General features: G+C 44.4%; 1 protein-coding gene across 1 annotated transcript in view; it reads left to right on the plus strand.

The window, feature by feature from the left end:
- Window positions 1-25,425, plus strand: part of TGFBR2 (transforming growth factor beta receptor 2) — a 69,137-nt gene that overhangs the window by 26,337 nt on the left and 17,375 nt on the right. Inside the window, exons 2-4 of the mRNA XM_080974960.1 lie at window positions 628-793; window positions 4,151-4,338; window positions 24,455-25,260. Coding sequence (XP_080831086.1) covers window positions 628-793; window positions 4,151-4,338; window positions 24,455-25,260 — 1,160 coding nt within the window. The remainder of the gene's footprint in view (window positions 1-627; window positions 794-4,150; window positions 4,339-24,454; window positions 25,261-25,425) is intronic.

The following is a 25,425-nucleotide window of genomic DNA, read 5'->3' on the forward strand; positions in this document are numbered from 1 at the left end:
TTTGGGGGGTGTTATTATTGTTTTTATTTTTATTTTATATCTTGTGATTTTTTTTGTGAACTGCCCTGAGACCTCCGGGTATAGGTAAAGGGACCCCTGACCATTAGGTCCAGTCATGATGGGGTTGCGGCGCTCATCTCGCTTTATTGGCTGAGGGAGCCGGCGTACAGCTTCCGGGTCACGTGGCCAGCATGACTAAGCCGCATCTGGCGAACCAGAGCAGCACACAGAAACGCCGTTTACCTTCCCGCCGGAGCGGTATCTATTTATCTACTTGCACTTTGACGTGCTTTCGAACCGCTAGGTTGGCAGGAGCAGGGACCAAGCAACGGGAGCTCACCCCGTCGCGGGGATTTGAACTGCCGACCTTCTGATCAGCAAGTCATAGGCTCTGTTGTTTAACCCATAGCGCCACCCACGTTCTGGGTATAGGGCGGTATATAAAGTCAATAAATGAATGAAAATGAATAGTTTGCTCAGTTATCACCGTTTATCTTGAAAAAGCAACCCCAATTTACTTCAGGAAAGCTTTGCTTCCGTACCTGGTTTGTATGTAGGAACAAAGTAAATGTTTGGAACAAATGTAAATTTGTCACGTTAAATAAAGCATTCTTTTTTTGTCCGCAGCTGATGATCATTTATCCAAAATGCTTGATGGCAAATTCAAAATGGCAGCACTTTGCAAGTTTTGTGACGTGATACCAACCAGCTGCGGGAATGAAGGCCATTGCATGAGTGGCTGTAACATCACTTCTATATGTGCGGATAAGAATGAAGTTTGTGCTGCTGTCTGGTAAGTTCACTCTGGCTACCTACAAGCATGTGCATTTGGTCTATAGTTTTCTTAACCTGCAAAAGTATAAATTAAATGTTGTTCAGAACTTGCGAAGTCAGGGCTTTCTTCAATTCCATGTTTCCACCATTCAGATAGGGTTGGCTCTGTAATATATGTGTTTGTAATTTGATACTTGGTCAAAAGGTCTAGAGACTGATGGCAACTAATAATTATTTCAGTTCTCAGTAAAGCATTAGATGCATATAGCCTTAACCCGTGATTCTTCATTCCAAAATAAGAATGTGCAAGATTAGTAGTGATATACTTGCATTCTAGTACAGTGGTACCTCGGGTTACATACGTTTCAGGTTACATAGGCTTCAGGTTACATCCGCTTCAGGTTACAGACTCCGCTAACCCAGAAATAGTGCTTCAGGTTAAGAACTTTGCTTCATGATGAGAACAGAAATCGTGCTCCGGCGGCGCGGCGGCAGCAGCAGGAGGCCCCATTAGCTAAAGTGGTGCTTCAGGTTAAGAACAGTTTCAGGTTAAGAACGGACCTCCGGAATGAATTAAGTACTTAACCCGAAGTACCACTGTACTAACGAAAATGCCACGCTTGCCAAGTTTTTGATTTTCCTTGTCTCAAAAGAGATTGGGGTATCTTGTTGGCCACTGTGAAAACAGGATTCTGGGTTAGATGGGACCTTGTTCTCATCCAGCAGGCTCTTCTTATAGTCTTATGAATTATTCTTGCTTTGAGAGTATCAGAATTCCCAGGAATGTAGTGGTGACTCTTGATTTCTGGCACACACCTCAATGGAGTTGTGAAATCTGTCAAAACTGCAACCTGATGTTTCTTACCTGGATAGGTCATGGAATCATATCACAAGATGTTCCCTAATACCGTGGTACCTTGGGTTAAGTACTTAATTTTTACCCTGCCTTACAACTTGTAAGGAGAATGGACAGTTCCAGTGCATGGCTGCTGGTACACAAAAAGAGGGGCTTGGAGAAGTGTTACCTATCAATGCTGTGACTTGCAACAAGAGACCCATCACAGCGTTACAGCACCCAACCATTCTGGATTCTAGCCAGGGCCGGATTTAGGTTTGGTGAGGCCCTAAGCTCCTGAAGGTAATGGGGCCCTTTATATGTCCAGCTATGGGACGTGGGTGGCACTGTGGGTTAAACCACTGAGCCTAGGACTTGCTGATCAGAAGGTCGGCAGTTCAAATCCCCGTGACGGGGTGAGCTCACGTTGCTTGGTCCCTGCTCCTGCCAACCTAGCAGTTCGAAAGCACGTCAAAGTGCAAGTAGATAAATAGGTACCACTCCAGCAGGAAGGTAAACGGCATTTCCGGGGGCTGCTCTGGTTCGCAGAAGCGGCTTAGTCATGCTGGCCACATGACCCGGAAAGCTGTACGCTGGCTCCCTTGGCCAGTAAAGCCAGATGAGCGCCGCAACCCCAGAGTCGGCCACGACTGGACCTAATGGTCAGGGGTCCCTTTACCCTTTACCCTTTACCTTTATATGTCCAGCTGTCCTTTGTCAACAACAAATTTTTGCTGTTTTTTGTGTTGAATATATGCTATATGGTCATTTATGGACCTCATAGGTATCTAAAGCCATTTGCACATGTTGCCATGCAGTCAGTCCATGCAGAATGTAGGCACCCTATATATTGAAATGAGCAAACCAATGATGTTTTAGGGAGCAGGCGGGGCCCATTAGTTACATCATAGGAGCCTACACAACACAAAACACTGTTGCTGTATGTAGGTTTTATTTTATTTGTGTTTTACCTTATATTTTGGAAATGTACGTCCAGTTTTTTTCCTCCTTTAATTTTTTGGGGGCCCCCCAAGAGAGTGGGGCCCTAAGCTGTAGCTTGTTTAGCTTGTACGTAAATCCAGCACTGCATAGGAAGTAGGGAGGAAGTGGTGAGGCTTTGGAAATGGTATTAGTTCTTCCAGAGCCTGTTTATCCTATTCGGAAGAAACGTTTGGTCCTAGGGTATGGCACTGTTGGAGGAGTGCCAGACTTCCTCCTACTGAAAGTTCAAACACACAGAAGAAGAGGCAGAGACATCACATGCTATAAATAAACTAGGTTAGTTTATTCTTCCTGAAGAATAGGAGAAGGATGAAACAATGATCATCTATATCTTGCAAACACCTATATCTGGGGATGTCAGAGAATTCCAACGGAAATGGGAGAGGAAATTGCCAATGCTCGCTCAATGGTCCCATCTCTGCAAGAGAAATCAGTTAAATGAATATGTTCGGTATTTACTAATGCCGTTTTCTGTCTGCAAAAAATACATAATTGACAACACACAAAGACACACACTCCAGTTTGTGTTGTGTTTCCTTTGCATCGGTATGACTGGTGTAGAATAACATACTGATAATTAAGGACCTGAATTCCACCACAGTGGACAGCAAGATGGGGGAGAATACTGGATTTGCTGGAAGCTGAACTGCAGCAGAACGGAAACAGGGATGTCCTCTTACATCCCTGCATGAATCCTACGATATCACAAAATCCGTTGTACTAGTGGTTGGTTTCATAGGTCATAAAATGTTGCCCCCTGTGTCTGGAGCAACTTTGCAACCATTTGTGCAGACCCAGGGACTGCCACCTCTGAAATTTCTGTATTCCTATCGGGCAGTTGGCTTTCACTGACTTAAAAATCAGCTGAAAGTTACCTTGAACTGTGGTCCTGTTGCTAGTTGGCCAGCTTCATATGTCAGGCTGATGTTGGGCACATCTGAGATGTACACCCTAGGGATTTTTGCATCTCTGGGTTATATCAGCCATGATCCATCGTGTTGGACAAAACCACTAGACATGTGCTTGCAAAAGGCTCCCTAGAACACCTGTCTGAGATTGCAAGAGAAAGAGAGAGGGCAAACATCACGTAGACCTCAGTACATGGCATTTATCTTAGTGGGACACATGTTGTACAAGTTTGAATTATGCGATGAACAGGCGGAATGCAGGGCATTTTTGTTTTTGTTGTTTTTGTTCTTCCTTGTGTCTCACCTTTCATCCAAATTGGTTCCCAAGATGACTTACAGGCACAAAACTCCATGCTGACAAATCTTGGAAAGAATTAAGTTCACTCTGGTGAAGGATAGCACTGTCACTCTGGAAAGATGCATTTCGAACCATTTGCCCGCAAGCAGCGGCACCAAAACTAACCCAGCATAAGTTATGGAGAAGTTGTAGCTGCGATATTGTCAAAGTTTATATGAGACTCGACAACTGGCTAGCTTTACCTTGAATGCCAGCCCTCTACCTTCAGTTTCATGTTGCCATTGTTTTGATTATTTCTGCTGCTGCTGTTTAAAAAATCCTGTTCTTTTACAGGAGGAAGAATGATGAAAACATAACCTTGGAAACAATATGTCATAATCCCGCACAAAAGCTGCATGGGCACATTTTGAGTGACTACAATTCGGATAAGTGTATAATGAAAGAGATGAAGGGAGATGGTGGTTTGCTGTTCATGTGCTCCTGCAAAGAGGAAGAATGCAACAACGAGCTTATTTTTTCAGGTAAGCCTTTATGTGTGTGTGTAAAGGTTTCGTTTTGAATATGCATTGCTCTTTAAATTTGCTTTCCTCTCCTTACCCCCTTCCCGTTACGCTGTCGGGTGTGGTGTTTGTGGGGTGTGTGTGTTCTTTTTAGGATATCCTCTCATAATAGAATTTCCTGTTGTGAAACATCCTAACCTTTGTCACAGTAGAAAAGGCCAGAGGTGTTTCAGCAGGAATCAGAATTGAGGAGCTATTTTGTCACTTTAAGGTCTGCAGTGTTAGTGTCACGCATGCATGCTGTGTGATGTGGGCACCACATGCCATGTGACGTGTTGCACTCCGCGTGGCTTTATGTACATGACGTGAGCACATCACGTGCGCCAGCCTCCTCAGTCGTGCTTTGTAGCCGCGTGAGTCCCTGACGTCGCCTCCAGTGTGGGACTACCAGGAATGACTTGCATAGAACGGCCTCATAGGCCAGATTAGGAGCCCCGTTGGGCCAAATTTGGCCTGTAGGCTGCAGGTTCCCGACCTACAGAATATAAGGAGAGAGACGTCAACGCCAAGCCGAAATTGCTAATAATGTTATTGTTCTATTATATTTGTAAACCACTTTGAGGGTGTGTTTTCTTAAACAATCCAGCGGTATATAGATTTCGTGAAATGAATAAAGCCAAGGCAGTTTGCCTGCTCAGTAAGGGTGAATCGTAACGCTATAAACGGATTAGCAGAGAGTACGAAGCGGAGGACCAGGGAGGAAATGTGAGGTAAACGAAAACTTATTTCAAGTCAAGATCAATGCAGTTTTTTGGTCATCCAGTTTTATTATTAGGTAGGCTGATAAATTCTTGCAGTACCTCTGAACAGCACAAAACCACAACAGACGATTGCCAGGCTTATGTGGTGTTTTATAACTTTACTCCTTCACATTTTGTAAACCCGTATCTACACAGCCAGTAAAGACACTTGATGAGAGTACCTGAGGGAGGCTTTGGCTTTGATCTTGTCTGCAAAAATTTTTTAAACTTGCATTTTTTTTATCTTGTCTGCCTTATTTAATGAAGTGCATTATCTCGGTGCTGGCAGGGCAGTCAGGCAGATAATGTGCTAGTAGCTGACTTTAATGATTTCATTCACATCTCTGTTTCCCCATCTCTGTAGAAGAAAACCACCTGGAAGGTACTTTATAGAAATGTATGAGAATTAAACAGGAATTTTGCAACACCTTTGCATGGCTTTGTTGGCTGCCTTCATGGTGGCACTGCAGTAGTGGTGGTGAGACACAGAGGACCTCTGATGAGAGCCATAGAATTGTCGAGTTGGAAGGGACCATGAGGATCATCTAGTCCAACCCCTCACAATTCGGGAATTTTTGCCCACCGTGGGGCTCAAACCCATGACCCTGAGATTAAGAGCCTTGTGCTCTACCATCTGAGCTATGTAGCCTGAAATGCAGTATTAAACCTCAGAGCTAACTAACTAGGTGTAACTGTTGCCACTGCTGTATGTTGGTGCTTTTTAGTAGTTTTTATGATGTTGGGTTGTGGGACGCGGGTGGTGCTGTGGTCTAAACCACTGAGCCTAGGGCTTGCTGATCAGAAGGTTGTCGGTTCAAATCCCCGCGACGGGGTGAGCTCCCGTTGCTCGGTCCCTGCTCCTGCCCACCTAGCAGTTTGAAAGCATGCCAGTGCAAGTAGATAAATAGGTACCACTCTGGTGGGAAGGTAAACGGCGTTTCCGGGTTTGCCAGAAGTGGCTTAGTCATGCTGGCCACATGACCCAGAAGCTGTCTGTGGACAAACACCGGTTCCCTCGGCCAATAAAGCAAGATGAGTGCCGCAACCCCAGAGTCGGCCTTGACTGGACCTAATGGTCAGGGGTCCCTTTAGCTTTACCTTATGATGTTGGGTTGTATTAAATGTAGCACTACACAGATTGTTCTGCTGTGCAAGGGGAATTCTATGTACTGACAGAGCAATCTCTCCCTCTGCTGCCCCTGTGCACTCCCTAAATCTGTTCTAGGTCCCCCCCCAATCCTCCAGAATGGATTTGGAGATGGCACCACCCTTTGTGGTAGCACTAATCCAGGCATAGGCAAACTCGGCCCTCCAGATGTTTTGGGACTACAACTCTCATCATCCCTATCTAACAGGACCAGTGGTCAGGGATGATAGGAATTGTAGTTTCAAAACACCTGGAGGGCTGAGTTTGCCTATGCCTGCACTAATACTTGTGATAACCCCAAAATGGAGTTGAATGCTGCCCATTGGCTTTAATAATGAAGTGAGTGGTGATTTGTAACTTGTGTTATTTTTGCACATTGCTTTAAGCATTTTGAGAGGGGTGGGGGAGAAGCAATTAAATTCTAAATGAATAAGCTCTCAACTGGACACACACACGCAGTACTTTGACAAGCCAAACAGCACCTCTTCACTGATGGTGCCTGTTAAGTTGTGGCTGAACATATCAGACAACACAGCAATTCTTCAAACACCTCTTGTTTATTCACAGGCCAGAACAGAACTGAACTGAAGGGTTCAGCCAGCCTGCTTATATAGAGCTCCAGTACAACGTAACTGTAACAACTTTCTGTAACTATCCAATCACTGAACGTCACTTTTGATCCCTTATTTGCATATGTGGACCTGAACTATCTGCAGTATCCCCCTGCTGGCCAGGGTGAGAACTTCAGTACATAACAGTGCCCCAAATGTAATGTACATTCTTCTTACTTCTTTAGCATGGGTGGGATCAGTGCCACTCCTATTTTCTCCCAGATGGATTGGGAATTGTACCACCCATGTATCCCTGCAGTAAGCCTCAGTTGTTGTTTTTGCTTTCTCCGTGGGTTGAGCTTGTTGCTGAAATTTGTGGCACGCTCTCTACATCTGTTTATTGTGTATGCTGTGTGTAGAGCATGTCAGATGCTCACACTTCCCTTTCATATGTGCAGCAGAGACTGATAGCTTCTAATGTGTAACAAATTATGAAACACATAGTCCGGCTGTGCTTATTGCTGTGAGTCATCTCTATTTCACTTGACTAATAGTAATTTTAATCATATGTCAGTGCTATGAGATCTGCATTCCAAAGCCAACCAACACACCCTTGTAGATTTTGGCTGGCTTCTTACAGATTAGTCAGATCGTACTTGTTTTCTGCTTAAACTACACAAACCCGGTACAGTCGGCTTGTTTGGAGTTATTTCCTGTCTCAGTGCTTGCAAAATTTGCCCCAGAAATACGCCAAAAGTTGTGTTCTCATTTCTAGTTAAGGCTGTTGTGTTTTGCAAAACTCCCTTGGAGTAGTTCCTGTTGCTCTGAAAAGGATAACCTACATTGCTTCCTGGAAAGACTTTAGTCAATCAATCATCTAATGCACCTCTACCATTAAAAGACTGATACTCTATGAAAGTGTCTCAAACGCTCAATCCTGCAACATTTTTCTACACAAACCCACAAGGAGAAAACCAACAAATGTGTTTAGAGCAGGGGTCAGCAACCTTTTTCAGCTGTGGGCTGGTCCACTGTCCCTCAGACCATGTGGTGGACCGGACTATATTTTTTTGGGGGGGGATGAATGAATTCCTATGCCCCACAAATAACCCAGGGATGCATTTTAAATAAAAGGACACATTCTACTCATGTAAAAATACGCTGATTCCCGGACCGTCCGTGGGCTGGATTGAGAAGGCGATTGGGCCGCATCCGGCCCATGGGCCTTAGGTTGCCTGCCCCTGGTTTAGAGTGCAGTCCCTAACTCAACAGATGTTAACTGAGCAGGAAAAGCAGTGGCTTTACATTTAATTGGGATGGAGGGGTTGGTTTGAGTGTGCTTAGGTTTGGTAGTCATCTAGAAATGGCCCAAGATGAATTAGAATTGACCAGCTTTTCCAACACCAGGGCAGTCTTCATCCTGGATATGTAATGTTCAGGGGGAAATAGCAGTATTCTGTAGTTTGGCTGGCAATTCCAGGAGATCTTCCTTACTAGGGCTGGGCGATATATTGTCCATTGCTGGTTTGAGGTCCATATTGTGATATCGGTTTCATAATTTTTGACCTGGCAATATATCACAAATCATGGTGTGTGTGTGTGTGTGTGTGTGTGCGTGTGCGTGCACACTATGCAGAAATCACAATGTGAGGAAAACCATGAAGCCAGCCAATGCCTCTACATGCCTCCATCCTTATTTCAGACATCGTGATATATTGCAATGTTTAGTTGGGTGATATATCACGTTGTTGAAAACCAGATACCACCCAGCCATATTCCATATCACCTACTTCTGCATGAGAGCCAGTGTGGTGTAGTGATTAAGAGCGGTAGTCTCGTAATCTGGGGAACCAGGTTTGCGTCTCCGCTCCTCCACATGCAGCTGCTGGGTGACCTTGGGCTAGTCACACTTCTCTGAAGTCTCTCAGCCCCACTCACCTCACAGAGTGTTTGTTGTGTGGGGGAGGAAGGGAAAGGAGAATGTTAGCCGCTTTGAGACTCCTTCGGGTAGTGATAAAGCAGGATATCAAATCCAAACTCCTCCTCCTCCTCCTCCTCTTCTTCTTCTTCTTCTTCTTCTTCTTCTTCTTCTTCTTCTTCTTCATGCTCTGGTTCTCTTTCTCCCCTTTCTTTCTCCTCCCAGCAAAAAGGCAAACCTGTTTCTTATCGCCCCCAAACTAATATACCTTGTTCTGCCCTCCAGCTCTAGCCTCGAGACGTTTTGAGCTTTGGTGCTGCCTTCAACGGCTGGTGTTTTGGATGTTATAGGGAACGTTCCTCTAGGAAGTATTCAAGAGAGCCTCTCCAGATTTAGCGCAGGGTGTTTGTGCCTCCAGAGCAGAGCTTGGCTACTTAAGAGCGTGCTCAGATGAAATCCCAAACTTCCTTTTGCAGCACTTGCACTCCCTCCATAAGACAACAGGCACCTTGTCATCCCGCTTTTATTGTTGTGGATTAGTGTTCCTCTTAAATGGAAACAGCCCCTTTGGGTTGCTTGCCTGGTTAGCCATGGCAGGAAGACAAACGATTTTTACAGTATCAGACATGCGGTTTCCTGTCTGTGTTTAACTCTGAGCAGAACATTGTGGCCAGCTGGTCCTCTGCTCCTCCAGACAACTGGATAATAGCCTGTAATAATTTTGTCTTTTGGACTGTCATCCAGATGTACCCTTCATGTGGCTCTTGTCTTGTGCATGTGTGCTCTTGCTGCTATAGTGGGGCGTGCATTTCCCTGCACAGACTTTCTGCTGTATTTAATTCAGATAAGATTGGGCCATGCGTTTGTCTATAGCCGAGGTAGGGGACCCATCCCAGATGTTGGATTGCAACATCCATCACCCCTGACCATGTTGGCTGGGTCTGATGAGAGCTGGATTTAAACAACTACTGGTTTGTCAATACCAGCAAAGTGAGTTGCCCTCATGTGAATGGTCTTTGAAAGCATTTTGTTTGGTTGGGGATTTTGCCCCCAGCTTCCCTTCTCCCCCAACTGTTTGTGTGTACAGTGGTACCTCAGGTTACATACACTTCAGGTTACAGACATTTCAGGTTACAGACTCTGCTAACCCAGAAATAGTACCTCGGGTTAAGAACTTTGCTTCAGGATGAGAACAGAAATCGTGCTCCGGCGCCACAGCGGCAACAGGAGGCCCCATTAGCTAAAGTGGTGCTTCAGGTTAAGAACAGTTTCAGGTTAAGAACGGACCTCCGGAACGAATTAAGTACTTAACCCGAGGTACCACTGTATGTGTATATATAAGTGTACAGTGGTACCTTTGTTCTCGAACTTAATCCATTTAGGGAGTCCGTTCGACTCCCAAAACCATTCAGAAACCAAGGCAAGGCTTCCAGTTGGCTGTAGGAGTGTCCTGCAGCCAATCGGAAGCCGCGCTGGATGTTTGGCTTCTGAAAAGCGTTCGCAAACTGAAACACCTGCTTCTGGGTTTGTGGCATTTGGGAGCCGATTTGATTGACAAATAAGCCATTCAAGAACCAAGGTACCACTGTTTTGTTTTCCTTTAAAGCTTACTATCAGCTTGAAATGCCAAACAGTTAAAGATGTACTGAAACGCTTGCTTATGTCTAAATAAGGAGAAAGGTGTGTATGTTTGTTGCGAAGAGACAAAAAATCATGAGTGCAGAAACAGGTTCTGATTTCTCAAAGACGCTAGGCACTCCTTTTTAATTAAATAACTCCTAACAACTGGTGAGTTACAAAGGAACTGCCATCCTTAATCTTGTGGAAGCTGAGATTTCTAACCCCAGTCTCTCTAAAGGCACATTTCTCCATGTTTAAATACGATTGTCAGTAATAGTAGTTATTGAGAGCCCCCAAGCAACTTGTCATTTGAAAATATTTGCAATGGGTAGAATTAAATCTAAAGACTGCATGCCTCGTATATTTTTATTTTTAAACTGACACTTTTTGGGTGGGCGGGAAAATGGGAACTCGGCATGTGCTGAAATGGATGTGATTCATTTTGATAAAGGCAACTTTTAACCACACTCTGTGAGTCAGTTTGATGCTCTTTTAAGCTTGCACAATCCCATGTTGTTAAATGTTATACAGAGATGTGGAGTGGTGGTGAGGGACTTTCATGGGGAAACAGATTTGAGACTGAGTGGTATCTGTTGGTTTAGGTTATGGGCTTCCTTTGCCAAACCAAATTGTGTCAGTCTGGCAGACGACCTGCACAAACTGGAACTTTGAGCGCGGTGGTATTACAGTGGAAAACTTTGTCTTCAAAAGCAAAGTATAATGCCAATGTGCTTTTAGTAGCTCTTTATATAACTCTTTTCAAAGAAACATCCCGATTTTGGAAGGAAAGGCTAAGAGAGAACATTTCTTTCCAAAATGGGGACTGGGGAGCAGCAAAAAGTAGAAATTAAGGTGTGAGATTCTATGTGGCATGTCGAAAGAAAGAATTCCCAGCTGGATAGCTCAGTTGGTTAGAGCATGGTGCTGATAATGTGAAGGTTGCAGGTTCAATCCCTGTACAGTGGTACCTCTAGTTGCGTTCACCTCCAGTTATGTATCCTTCAGGATACATATGCGAAAAACCTGGAAGTATTTTCCTGGGTTTTGCTGCACACACATGCGTAGAAGCGCTAAACCGCACCCTGTGTGTATGTGCAGAAGTGCTAAACCACGCATGCGCAGAAGCAGCACCTCTGGTTGCGAATTCCTCAGGATGCGGCTGGACCTCTGGAACGGATCCCGTTTGCAACTAGAGGTACCACTGTATAGGACAATTGCATGTTCTTGCATTTCTTTGGATTAGAATCAGCTGTTCTCAACCTGTGGGTCCCCAGATGTTGTTGGACTACAACTCCCATCATCCCTGAACTCTGGCCTTGCTAGCTAGGGGTGATGGGAGTTGTAGTCCAACAACATCTGGGGACCCACAGGTTGAGAACCAATGGATTAGATGATCCTCAGGGTCCCTTCCAACTCTACAATTCTATGATTCTATGAATTTTAACTGAAATAGGTTGTTAGCTGGTGACATCCATCTGAAAGAGATGAAAGCTACACTTCTCATGCACGTAAACACAATTTATTGTCTTTATGTATAAAAAAAGAACCCTGCATTTATTTTGCCTAAACAGGGCTGCTAGTGTGCCATTTGCGGCAACGTTGCTTCTGCTGCCTTTCTGCACTGCTGGATTTCACTTCTCCCTTCCCCAGCTAATCCTGCTTGTCTCTGCCCCCCTCCCTCGGCCATTGCTCTTACTTCCTCTGCTGCCACTTACAATATTTCTGAGGCCATCCTCTTAACATTTTACTCTAAGCAAAGGGTCCTTCCTCAGAGCGAGGGATGCAAGTGGCCACAAAGAGCACACTGCTCCCGCTGCAGCAAATACCTTTTTAAAGTTTAACAACATTGAACCTTAAGTTTTTTGTGTTTTGCTACAGTAGCAGTGCGGGACGCGGGTGGCGCTGTGGGTTAAACCACAGAGCCTAGGATTTGCCGATCAGAAGGTTGGCGGTTCGAATCCCCACAACGGGGTGAGTTCCCGTTGCTCGGTCCCTGCTCCTGCCAACCTAGCAGTTCGAAAGCACATCAAAGTGCAAGTAGATAAATAGGTACCACTCCGTCGGGAAGGTAAACGGCATTTCCGTGCGCTGCTCTGGTTCGCCAGAAGCGGCTTAGTCAGGCTGGCCGCATGACCTGGAAGCTGTACGCCGGCTCCCTTGGCCAATAAAGCGAGATGAGCGCCACAACCCCAGAGTCGGCTACAACTAGACCTAATGGTCAGGGGTCCCTTTACCTTCACCTTACAGTAGCAGTGCAGGCACCCTCAGTGGCCAACTCAGCCACAGTGGCTTGCTCTGAGGAGGGACCCCTTTCTTAGAGTGGGGTGGGGTGGGCCTAGGAAGTCCTGTTGAGCACCACGGGTTACTCCATGGCTAGTAGGTAACAGTAACAGTGGCGGCAATAGCAGCAGCAGCAGGTGAGAGGCCCTATGAGTAAGAGGGTGCAATCTGTTCTTCTGGTCCATCAGTAGAGGCACCCATATCACCATGCCTCATTCTAGCTCCAGCTAGACGTAAAAGATAAAGGTAAAGAACCCCTGGATGGCTATGTCCAGTCAAAGGCGACCATGGGGTCGTGGCGCTCATCTCGCTTTCAGGCCAAGGGAGCCGGCGTTTGTACACAGACAGCTTTCCGGGTCATGTGGCCAGCATGACTAAACCGCTTCTGGCACAACAGGACACCGTGACGAAAACCAGAGCGCACAGAAACACTGTTTACCTTCCTGCCGCAGTGGTGCCTATTTATCTACTTGCACTGGCGTGCTTTTGGACTGGTAGGTTGGCAGGAGCTGGGACAGAGGAACGGGAGCTCACCCCGTCGCAGGGATTCGAACCGCCAACCTTGTGATCGGGAAGCCCAAGAGGCTCAGTGGTTTAGACCACAGTGCCACCCACATCCCATCCAGCTAGAGGTTCTTTTTTACTCTCTTTGTCCTGTGTGTCCATCTACTATCTTGAATTAAAGAACAAGTATTGCATAATTTTCCAGGAGGAATTTATAATCTCGTGTTATTATTGATGGCTTTCTTAAATAAAAAATGCCTCTGCTTCAAATATATATATTTGCATTCCTGCATAACCAAAGCCTATAAAAAAATCAAGTCTCTTTAAAACTTAACAAGTTCACAATGAATGGGGGGCTGCTCCTCTGGCAGCATTCACATGGCTTCTTGTTGTTTATCCATAGTTGGTGTGCACTGCTGAGTCACTAACTTCTGTTTCTCCCCTCTCCTGTTGCAAGCAGTGGTTTACCGTTACATTACAAATGTGGGCAGCATGTCAAAAAGCGTGTTGGGGAATAGTTCCCTAGCCTCCTTAGCTTATTTCTTCGTTTTCTGTATATTTCTGGCAGGGTGAGGTGCTGAGCATTCAGACATGTGATTTTCCATCATCTCTCTGAATTGCTTCCCTCTTGAGAAGGGCCTACCTTCTCTTGTGACTTCTCTGAACACGTACCTTAGTTTGAAGTCTTAACCTGTCAGGAGCGTTGCTTAGAAACTGACTTTACAGGCACCTCAGCTGAGCCGGAAAAATTACTTTTTTAAAACAGTGTGTTGGATTGTCATGCAAATTGCCTACACGCTAAACATAATTTGCCCAAATGTTCGTCATTTGTAGTTGTCGGGCAATTTGGCTAAACAAATCATTGCCGGTGTATCGATTTACTGTAATTCTGCAGAACACAGTTTGTTCTCGGAGCGGCGTGATCTCCCCTTTCTCACCCATTTATGGGATTATGTAAGCTTCAGAAACAACTAAGGTGAACTACTAAGGCTTTAGATGCTCGAAAGGAGTACGGGAAGGTAAAAAGCAGAGGAAACATTTCCCAAGCAAGGGGAATAGGAAAGGAATTTAAATAATTTCCTGTGTACGAACTTAGCACTGTAGCTTGCTTATGAGGCCACCCTTAGATTTCAGTTTAACCTTGCCGTGTAAGTCTTAATGAGCGGAGAGGATTGGAATATCCAGAGCACATCAATGCATTCATGTGCCTATTCATGCACAAGAATTCTAGACTGAATAATGCCCCAAAACAGACAGTGACAAATGAGGGGGGCACAATAAATTGGTGGTGTGAATACCATATTTTTTCCATGTGTATACCCCTGTGTATAAGATAACCCCTATTTTTGGGGCCTCCAAATTAAGGAAATGGGGGTGGGGGTGGGGATTGCCCAGAGTTGTTGAGCTTTTTTTGGTTTTTTGGGGGGGATTACTGACAACAACAACAATCTTTATTACGGTCCAGAGAGCCAGCAAATCGTTACAAAGCAATACACAATTCATACAGCCTACCTTCAGGTTAAACAAGCATTTTGTTCAGAATATAGGGATCATTGGTTCTTGCAGCCACCGATAAAAACTTTGCCACTGCTAATGTTCTAGCATTTGTCTGGTCTTCCAATAGGAACCTGACATAGTGAGCCTCTGATTTTCCCAGGAAAGGTACCAGCAAGGGTAGTATCAGTTCAGCCCTGGCTTGCTCATATTTTGCACAGTGCAACAAAATATGTTTTATGGAATCGATGTCTTGAGCACACGAGCAAAGTCTGTCCTGGTAGGGAACTCCTCTCAACCTGCCATCCAACACTGCAGAAGGCGTTTAATCTGGCTTTGGTGAAAAGCCTTCAATAGTTTGGTACTGTCAGGTTTTTAATGTAAGATGTTAACTTAAAGACATGCCCATATTGTACCCCTACTGCCAGCGGACTACAGACTGTGTGTGATTGAGATCGCAAGTCACTGTGTGCATTATCCCATAATCTTTGCTTTAATATCTTTTGGGCGCCTTCATAACCCAGGTAATACAGTTGGGGGGAACAGACCAATAGAGGTGGCTTTTTTAGCCATGGTTTTCTGCCATTTGCTGACAAATTCCTCATTGGTCAGGTGTTGGTACAAACCCTTCCCTAGATCAAACACTGAAATCCTGATTACTGACAATAACTCACCCTCCTGACTGCCGCTGCCAATCGCATGCCTCAACAAAGCCACCAATCGTCTGCCCACTCACCACCAACAGCCGCCAATCGCCTGCCCAATTACTGCAGCAGCAGCCAATCGCCAGCAGGCCTTGCCACAGCCACCAATCACCGGTTACAATGTCCTGCTCGTGGCTGCCATGGGCTGCCACCAATTGGCCATCCCCCCTCTGCACTATCCTTGTGCAAGACGACCCCCAATTTTCAACATTTTTTAATAATAAAAAAACACCGTCTTATACACGGAAAAATACGGTGTTTGTTATATTTTGGAAGGTGGGCTGAGTTATCGTCAACTATATCTTCCTGTGCACCGTTAGGATTGATGGTCACTAAACCATAATGGAGAACAGGACTATGAATGGTTGCTAGTCATTATGGCTGTATCCTACAAGATGCTGCCCACTTCCAAGGGATACAGGATATATCCAACATCGGCAGTTTCTGCTGGAAAACAGGCCATGGCCCCTTGGAACATGGGTGGCACTTGCCTTTACATCTCCCAAAGTAAATATTATTCATTTTTGCTCTGAATTGTATCATCCGTTTTAATTCAAATAAAAAAGTGTGCTTTGGCTGTTGGGAACTTGGGAAACTGTGCTCTTGATTATTTTTAAGGATGGATCGTAAGCGCAGTGTAATTTCCTTTAGAGCTGGAATTTACAGTATTCATTCACTTAACGTCATTCCAAGAAGTACCACGTTAAACCTCAAGCGTTAAAAGGGTTGCAGCCTGTTACTTGTACAACGAGTCTGCTCATTTGGGGATTTTTTGTGTGTGTTTGTTTTACATAGTTCTCGGTTCTGTTTATAAGCTTTGCACCAATGGCATTAAAACATCCTCAACAGTATGTAACTATAGGTCAGACTGACGTTTACCATAATCGGAAGGGACCCTGCTAGCCATATGGTGGCCAGTAGATCGCCATGTTTGGAAACACCCTGGAAATAGGCCTTTTCAGCTGCAGTGCTAACTCTCTGGAATACTCTCCCAAAATAAATCCAGGAAGCTCTTTCTGAGGCTCCAAATGTCTTCTAAAAATCCAGTTGTTCTCCTAGGCCTATTTGGATGATTGAGGGTGCTCTCCTCCTTAGGCGCCATTTGAATTTATGGAATTGTAGCAAAGCATTTATTGCATTCTGATCTTTATTTGTATTATTTTATTTGTTTGTATTGTATTCTGATTTTTTTAAGTTTCTACAAATGGTAAGGATTGGGAGACTCTACCAAAAATGTTAAAGCGATGTATATACATTTTCTTAATAAATTATCAAATGCACGCCCCATAAGAAGGACTTTGGTGGATCAGGTCATCTAATGTACCTCTGTGTTTTGTTTTTCATTTTTCAAAATACTGAAATGGGAGAGTGGGAAGAGGAATCTCATTTATGAGGATAACTCTCATCCTCCAAAAAGTGAGCTTTGCCAACCTTGGTACTGAATTCCATAAAATGAAATAATCTTGCCCTGGCTGACGCACGTGATAGAATTTGCACTGCTAAGACAAAAGTCTTTAACGCTGCAGAGTTGTCACAGAAGAGATTTCAATAATTGCAGGTGGATCTAACTAACACTGGCAAAAAAGTAATTTTGGGAACTTACGCAGAATCAAACCAGAGGTGAATATAATAATGGAGGTTAATGTGTATCATCTGCGGAAATGTAGCCAGTCTAGAGTGATCGATTTGTTTCAGAAAATTATTAGCAAACAGTAGCAGATAACGCTAAACGTATACAAGTTGAAGGATACTAGTTATACAAGTTAGAGGATACTATATATATATATATATATATATATATATATATATATATATATGTATATATATATATATCGTCTTGTTTCTTAATAATTTATCAGCACTCAACAAAACAGCCTTGGAGACGTTAATAATCTGTTGCAGTTTTAACATCTGCTTGCAACTGGTTTATACTCTGCCACGATAGGTCCATCTGTTATAATAGTCCACGAGTGTACAGTTATTATCAGAGTACCAGTATGATCCACTATCCCCAAGATTCCCTGCCTCTAGGGGCAGCCCCTACCCTAAAACCCACAAAAACCCCAGAAGCAAGCGAATCCGTAGTGCGATGCTGACACTGAGGCTACAGTTTCTAAATATAATTGCCTAGTAAGCTTTTCAAACACATTCCAGTTTGCAGCACATTGAGAGTCGGAACAGGCAAGTGTGATGGCTGTCTTTGTACACACCTGAATTGAAGGCAAGGAAGTCCAACAGAGCTATTTTTGTTCCATCGTTTTCCCCCCCTTCTCACCTGATGTTCAGTTACATCCATCTAAAGCTGTCGAAAAAGAGAATTTTGTTATTTAAACAAAAGTACATGAATTTAAGTGGCTTGGGCTTGAATTCTGGACACCATGTCATTTGCATAGGCATACTTAATGTGATTAAGAATGACTTGCATTACTGTTTCAGCTTTGCATATTGGAGAGTGGGGGAGATGAGAGATTTTTTTACTACCACCACTTTTTGGGAGGAATGCTTCCTTTGCTGCTGGACTATGTTGGAGGGTCAAGGGCAGGGGTCAGCAACCTTTTTCGGCCATGGGCCAGTCCACCATCCCTCAGACCTTGTGGGGGGCCAGACTACATTTGGGGGGGGGGAATGAACGAATTCCTATGCCCCACAAATAACCCAGAGATGCATTTTAAATAAAAGCACACATTCTACTCATGTAAAAACACCAGGCAGGCCCCACAAATAACCCAGAGATGCATTTTAAATAAAAGCACACATTCTACTCATGTAAAAACACCAGGCAGGCCCCACAAATAACCCAGAGATGCATTTTAAATAGAAGGACACATTCTAGTCACGTAAAAACATGCTGATTCCTGGACCGTCCACGGGCTGGATTGAGAAGGCGATTGGGCCGCATCTGGCCCCTGGGCCTTAGGTTGCCTACCCCTGGTCAAGGGCAATTGCTATACGAAAGTGGAAGATCACAGACAGGAGATTACATAAGGAACAATGTTGGAAGGGGTGTGTGATAATGACAAAAACCCATGTCTCCCGGCACCTCGCCATCACGTTTGACCAGGAGGCCCTGTTTCGTAACAGTGGCGTTCACCTTTTGGACATGCGCATCGATTTTTGGCTGGCCAATATGGTGGAGGGCATTAAGTGTTGGCGGAGAGCCTTTGGCTCGATTGGCGGTTAAGCATTGGGTAAGCCTTCTTGTGGGAGGTGAGATTTTTCCTTCGCCTGCCTCTCCATGTTAAGGGTTTCCCATTAAAGGGATCTGGGGGTGTGGTTCCTGTCCGAAGCCTGGGCATGGGCTAGGACTATGCCACGACCCCAACAGTGACCCTGGGGGTGCTCAATTGATGTACATCGTAGGGATCCCCCTTCTAGTGGTTGATCCTTAAGAGACTTCCTGCAGTCAGACAGGAGTCAGGATATAGTCTTGCTTCAACCCATTGCCTAAGCCAAACCGCTCACATCTTTAACCAATAAAGTTGTGGCCTTATTTATCCCATTAGCCCAATATACTTGTGTTTGTGTATTTATTTTGGGGGGAGCTAGGGGGGCTTGGGCATCGCCATGCAAGCAGGACCTGAGTCCCCATTTGGTATTCCCAGCAACTGTTATTTAGAAACAATGGCTTTGATCCAAATTCTGTCATACTTCATTAGACTCTGAGCTTACCCACACTTCTGCTTGTCCTGTTCTTTCAAAGCATGGATCCGAACCGTTTTCTTCTTGTCCTGTGCTTTCTAGGCTCTGGTCTGGGCAGTTTTGCCCCCACTGGTTTCCCCCAGAAAACTCGCTCTTTAGAACTAAATCGGAACAAATAGCAATCCGCAGAAAATCTGATTGCTGCTTCTTCCTATTCAGCACTAAAGCATGGATTTTCTTGGGGGAAAGTGGCGAAGTGAACAGAAGCATGAATGAACCTTAACTCAAGTCCCTTTGATTTCAATGAGTCTGCTCTGTGTATGAATAAGGCTGCCACCTGTTGAATTCAGTGAAGAAAGTCCCATATACGTGGATTTAGGATTGCGGCCAAAGTCTGGATCTAACGCCATATCCTTAATTATGGCTAGGGAGTCTTTTTCAGCCTAAAGGCCAGATCTAGTACTAACCCACCCTCTGTGGGCCATTTTTGACAGATGATTCTGATTTCAGCCTGCCTGTGGTTTTTCGGTAAAAGCCAGCAGCCGAGACTTGTATCCAAGATAAGCCTCTCTGTTTGCTGCCTTTTAAAGAGCAGGCGGGGGCTTATCTCTGAGCGTAGCACTAGGGTTCTTAATGCTAAAAACAAAGATGAGAGATCTCTGAACTCAGCAATTAGTGCTTAGATTGAAGATACCAGATTCCTGTGCCTGGCGTCAGATAACTGACAGGTGGTGTCAGGGGTAGGTTTGATGAGGCCCTAAGCCAGGGGTCAGCAAACTTTTTCAGCAGGGGGCCGGTCCACTGTCCCTCAGACCTTGTGGGGGGCCAGTCTATATTTTTGGGGGGGAAATGAACGAATTCCTATGCGCCACAAATACCCCAGAGATGCATTTTAAATAAAAGCGCACATTCTACTTATATAAAAACACCAAGCAGGCCCCACAAATAACCCAGAGATGAATTTTAAATAAAAGGACACATTCTACTCATGTAAAAACACGTGCGCGGGCCGGATTTAGAAGGCGATTGGGCCGGATCTGGCCCCCGGGCCTTAGTTTGCCTACCCATGCCCTAAGCAACTCAAGGTAATGGGACCCTTTATATGTCCAGCTGTCCTTTGTCAACAACAAATTGTTGCTGTTTTTTGTGTTGAATATATGCTTTATGGACCTAATAGATATCTAAAGCCATTGGCACATAACAAAATATGTATTTTATCAAAGTAATTGTTGAACTTATCTTATATTTTGGAAATGTACTTCCAGTTTTTTTTCCCTTTAATTTTTTTGGGGGGACCCCAAGAGAGTAGGGCCCTAAGCTATAGCTTGTTTAGCTTATATGTAAATCTGGCATTGGGTGGTGTGGCTTGCCCCAAATGGCCGTGCAAGACAAAGTCAGATGCCTGGTTAGACCCAGGGCTGAAAGCTTCCCCTCCTGTGTCTTAAATCAAGGGTTTGAGCCCTGGAAGACCTGCTCCCTGCCTTGCAGGCCTTTTCCCGCCTGGCCTGGGAGGGAGGGGTCCTGACTGACTCCAGCTACATGAGCTGAGGTTGCTGAACAGACTCTTGGCTTTTCTTTAGGGATTTTGTTGCTGTTTGTGGTCCTAAATTTTTGTATCTTTGTTTTAGGCCTTATTGTGATCCATGTGGAAATGGTTTGATTTGGTTGTGTACTTTTCAGTGTTCCATTTATTTATTTTTTATGACTACTTTTGTTACGTTTGCATCTTTGTGTAATTTTTTTCCACGTTGAAAGCCACCTTGAACATGGTTTTAAACCGTGGAAAGGCATCATACAAATAAAATTATGCTTGTACAGTGGTACCTCGGGTTACATACGCTTCAGGTTACATACGCTTCAGGTTACAGACTCCGCTAATCCAGAAATATTACCTCAGGTTAAGAACTTTGCTTCAGGATGCGAACAGAAATCGTGCTCTGGCAGCGCGGCAGCAGTGGGAGGCCCCATTAGCTAAAGTGGTGCTTCAGGTTAAGAACAGTTTCAGGTTAAGGACGGACCTCCGGAACGAATTAAGTACTTAACCTGAGCTACCACTGTATGTATGTAAACCAGTCAACCAGCAGACTTAAAAGCTGGCTTAGAGCCAATAACTTCCTTTTAAAAAGGCCACCGCCAAGGCAATTCATCGTTAACCAAGTAGCCCTGAAGATCTTCAAAGCAGGACAAGTGTGATGTTATTCTGTTGCTCAAGAAAACTGCTTAGTTGCTTCAATCACAAACTACTGTAGTTTTCTCTCTTTCTCTTTGCTTGCTGCTTTCTGTCCCTTTTCCACCGCTAGTCCTCACTTCCTGTATGATATCTTTCCTCTCTTAAAGTGACAGACATTCACAGGAGCTATTTAGAGATGAATCTGGGCATTGCTTTTTTTGTGACTCGCTGCTGAAAATGATGCATGGCAAATTTTGGTGTACAGTGGTACCTCGGGTTAAGTACTTAATTCGTTCTGGAGGTCTGTTCTTAACCTGAAACTGTTCTTAAGCTGAAGCACCACTTTAGCTAATGGGGCCTCCCTCTGCCGCTGCGCTGCTGGAGCACGATTTCTGTTCTCAGCCTGAAGCAAAGTTCTTAACCTGAAGCACTATTTCTGGGTTAGCGGAGTCTGTAGCCTGAAGCCTATGTAACCCGAGGTACCACTGTACTATTCTGTGCCGAGGATCAGGGTCAACCATCATGGAGCAATGGGAGTACCCAGAACTGGCAACAAATGCCCCTTCTCTCCCACAATCCCAATGTGATGTCCAGAATTCAGCCTAGAGGACAAAGCAGTTCCTGGGCTACATGCAGCAAGCTAAGTCTGTATTGTGGTGCATCTGCTGCTTGGCAGATGCCATGAAAGTGGTTCATAAAAGCCCGAGTGGACAGTTATCCGGCAGATGGCATGCTGAAATCCCATGAAGCCCAGTTGAGATGAATGAAACTTTCCATCTGAGTGGGCCGTGAGATGTTTGGAGCTGTGGGGGCTCTCAACTTTGGAGGGATTCTGAAACATGTCTTTAAATACTACATGGAGTTTAGTCTGGACTATGGAAAAGGGGCTGATTTGTTGAAAAGGGTCAAAAACATTACCAAGCTGGAGTTCCCACGAGTGGAAGGTGAATATGAAGAAGAGCTGCGGAAGGGACATGGAAGGGACTTAAGGGCCTCGGATATAAGGTTACCAGGTTAATGCGCTAGATCGATGGGATAAAAAGGACTGACAAAACCCGGGACCAGGAGGAAGGGACGCTGGATGAAGATTGGATTGTTTCTATTTCTTTTTTTTTACTACTAGGATTGTTTTATAAAACTGATGACTGTTAGAAAAATGTTGGAACGAAATTACTTGGCTCTAGCAAAAATGTTTAAAATAAGATTTAAGGTTTAAAGTTTTTTATAAGATAAGATGAAAATAGATAAAGGTAATGTAATGACAGAATATTATGAAATATGGAAAGGATTTGCTGCGATAATTAATAACTGGGATACAAAAAAAGGGAGAAGGAGGAGGTCAAAGAAAGAAGGTAATTAAAGTTGAAGATTTGAGAATGTTGGTTTTATTTTTATATGCTTGTGGTGTATTTTTGTTTTTTGAATTTGTATTGTTGGATGTGGTTTGTTTTCTTTTTCTCTTTTTTGTTTCTTTTTTCTTTCTCTGCTTTGTCTTTCTTTGTAATTTTAAAAATTTTCAATAAATATCATTTAAAAAAAAAGAAAGAAAGAAACTTTCCATCTGAGACCCCATTTAAAGCGGTTCAGTATTTTCGCTAGGCCACTAAATGTGGAGTAGTCATACATTTCGGGTGACATTAAATAACCCAGAAACCCCCCCCCCCCAGTAAGTGTTTGTCCATGCTGAACCCCTCATCCCAGGGACTGCAAATCTTTCTTTAATTTCAGACAATTCCAGCAAGAGGGGGGAAGTGTTAAACACCCCCTTTCCTTTTTTTGCTTCTAATAACCATTCTCCAAGCAGTTTTTCTTGTACAAAAAAAAGGGGTGTGCCAAGCTATGGGTTTTTGTTTTTTTAAAACATGTAACATGTAGTTCACACCTAGTTTGAATCTTCATTGATTTTCTTTCACTTCCTTAACTTGTGTCATCCTGTGGAAAACTGCTGACTTTTTTTTTTTTTTTTTTTAAAAAGCTTTTATTCTCATTTGTGCGTGTGTGCGTTTGTTTCAGCATCTCCTCTCTTGACTTGATAACATTTTAGTTTACTTGAAAAAAAAGTTTAGTATTTTAATAAAATAAAATAGTTGAATGCCTCTGCGGGATTCCCCTAAGCATTTTGGCTCCCCCACCCTCAAAATAGTTGAAATTTCTACTGCGAACTGAATTGCTAGATAGAAAACGCAAGTGTGTGATGACACAAGCCGCTCATTCCACTGTGGTTGAAAGTTCCATTGTGCCTCTTACTCAGACTAGATTTTCAGCTGTTGAGAGAGAGTTTTGCACGCACACAAACACACACGCACCATAATCTCAAAGTATACATCTTGCTTTGCTAAACTAACTTGGTCATAACAATAATGACACATCCTTTAGTCTAGACTAAACTTCTTAAAGCTTTTTATTGTTATTTTTTAAAAGGGGGCTTACGAAACAAAGTCTTTCTGTGACAGCTTCCTCTTTTTCTAAATACTATCACATACCGATAGCGACAAGGAATTACAATCTCTGTACAGGTTCTGGCTAAAATCACTTTTCACTGGGCTTGCGGCAGTGAGAAATTGGTCCAGACCCACATTCTGCATATATGTTAGTGCAAGCACACTAAATTCTCAAGTAAGCAAAAATTGCCCTCCCCTTTGTTTTGTACGGGATGCGGGTGGCGCTGTGGGTTAAACCACAGAGCCTAGGACTTGCTGATCAGAAGGTCGGTGGTTCAAATCCCCGCGACAGGGTGAGCTCCCTTTGCTCGGTCCTAGCTCCTGCAAACCTAGCAATTCAAAAGCACGTCAAAGTACAAGTAGATAAATAGGTACCGCTCCGGCGGGAAGGTAAACGGCGTTTCCGTGCGCTGCTCTGGTTCGCAAGAAGTGGCTTAGTCATGCTGGCCACATGACCCGGAAGCTGTACGCCGGCTCCCTCGGCCAATAAAGCGAGATGAGTGCCGCAACCCCAGAGTCGGCCACAACTGGACCTAATGGTCAGGGGTCCCTTTACCTTGTTTTGCCCAAATCTATTTTTACCCAAATAGAGGAGAAAAAATAACAACAGCATTGCCTGAACTGGTGGTTTGTTTGGTTTTTGCCACTGTATATACAGAGGAGCCCATTTGGTATGTATTCAGTGGGATTTGAGTGGCACAGTTGAATGATGCTTGAGAAACAGAAGTTTGACCCTCTTTGGGGTTTGTAGAATTGCGAAGGTTTTGCAGATTCCCGTTGTAGGTTAAAGTAAACTACAGTAAAATGCCTCTATTGCCATAGCATCTTTTATCAACGCTTCAGCAATATTATTTATCTCATTCTACCAGATATCACTGAAATACCAGACGAAGACGTGATCAGTGTGATTTCCAAAGTTGCGCTGATAAGCCTCGTCCCGCTGCTGGTGATTGCCAAAGCCGTGATCCTTATCTTTTACTGCTACCGTATCCAGAGGAGGAGGAAACTTAACAAGGCATGGGAGAAGAACGTGAAGTCCAGGAAGCATAAAGACTGCAGCGATGTTTGCGCCATCATGATGGACGACGACTGCTCTGACATCAGCTCCACTTGCGCCAATAACATCAACCACAATACTGAGCTCCTGCCCATTGAGCTGGACACCCTGGTGGGGAAAGGGCGCTTCGCTGAAGTCTACAAGGCGAAACTGAAACAGAACACATCGGAGCAGTTTGAAACCGTGGCGGTCAAGATCTTCTCCTACGAAGAGTACGTCTCCTGGAAGACGGAGAAGGACATCTTCTCCGACATAAACCTGAAGCACGAAAATATCCTGCAGTTCCTCACGGCTGAGGAGCGCAAGACGGATGTAGGCAAACAGTACTGGCTGATCACTGCCTTCCACGCGAGGGGGAATTTGCAGGAGTACCTTATAAAGCACATCATTAGCTGGGAGGACCTCTGGAAACTGGGCGGGTCTTTGGCCCGAGGGATCGCCCATCTTCACAGCGATCACACACCTTGCGGCCGACCCAAGACGCCCATTGTCCACAGAGACCTCAAGAGCTCCAATATCCTGGTGAAGAACGATTTGACCTGCTGCCTCTGTGACTTTGGGCTGTCGCTGCGGCTGGATCCCACCCTCTCCGTGGATGACCTGGCTAACAGTGGGCAGGTGAGCCGTACGACGGGGCAGAGGGGGGGAGCAAGGAAAGAGTCAAAGCTGGAGGATTTAAAACAGGGCTTGGCAAAATTGTCCACTACAGTTGTCTGGGTTTTCAAACAGCTTGGGAGTCTGAACGATTGGAAACCGGAAGTGATTGTTCTGGTTTTTTAATGT

The sequence above is a fragment of the Podarcis pityusensis genome, assembly GCF_964106645.2.
Source record: "Podarcis pityusensis genome assembly, chromosome: 12".
In the NCBI taxonomy this organism is placed as follows: domain Eukaryota; kingdom Metazoa; phylum Chordata; class Lepidosauria; order Squamata; family Lacertidae; genus Podarcis; species Podarcis pityusensis.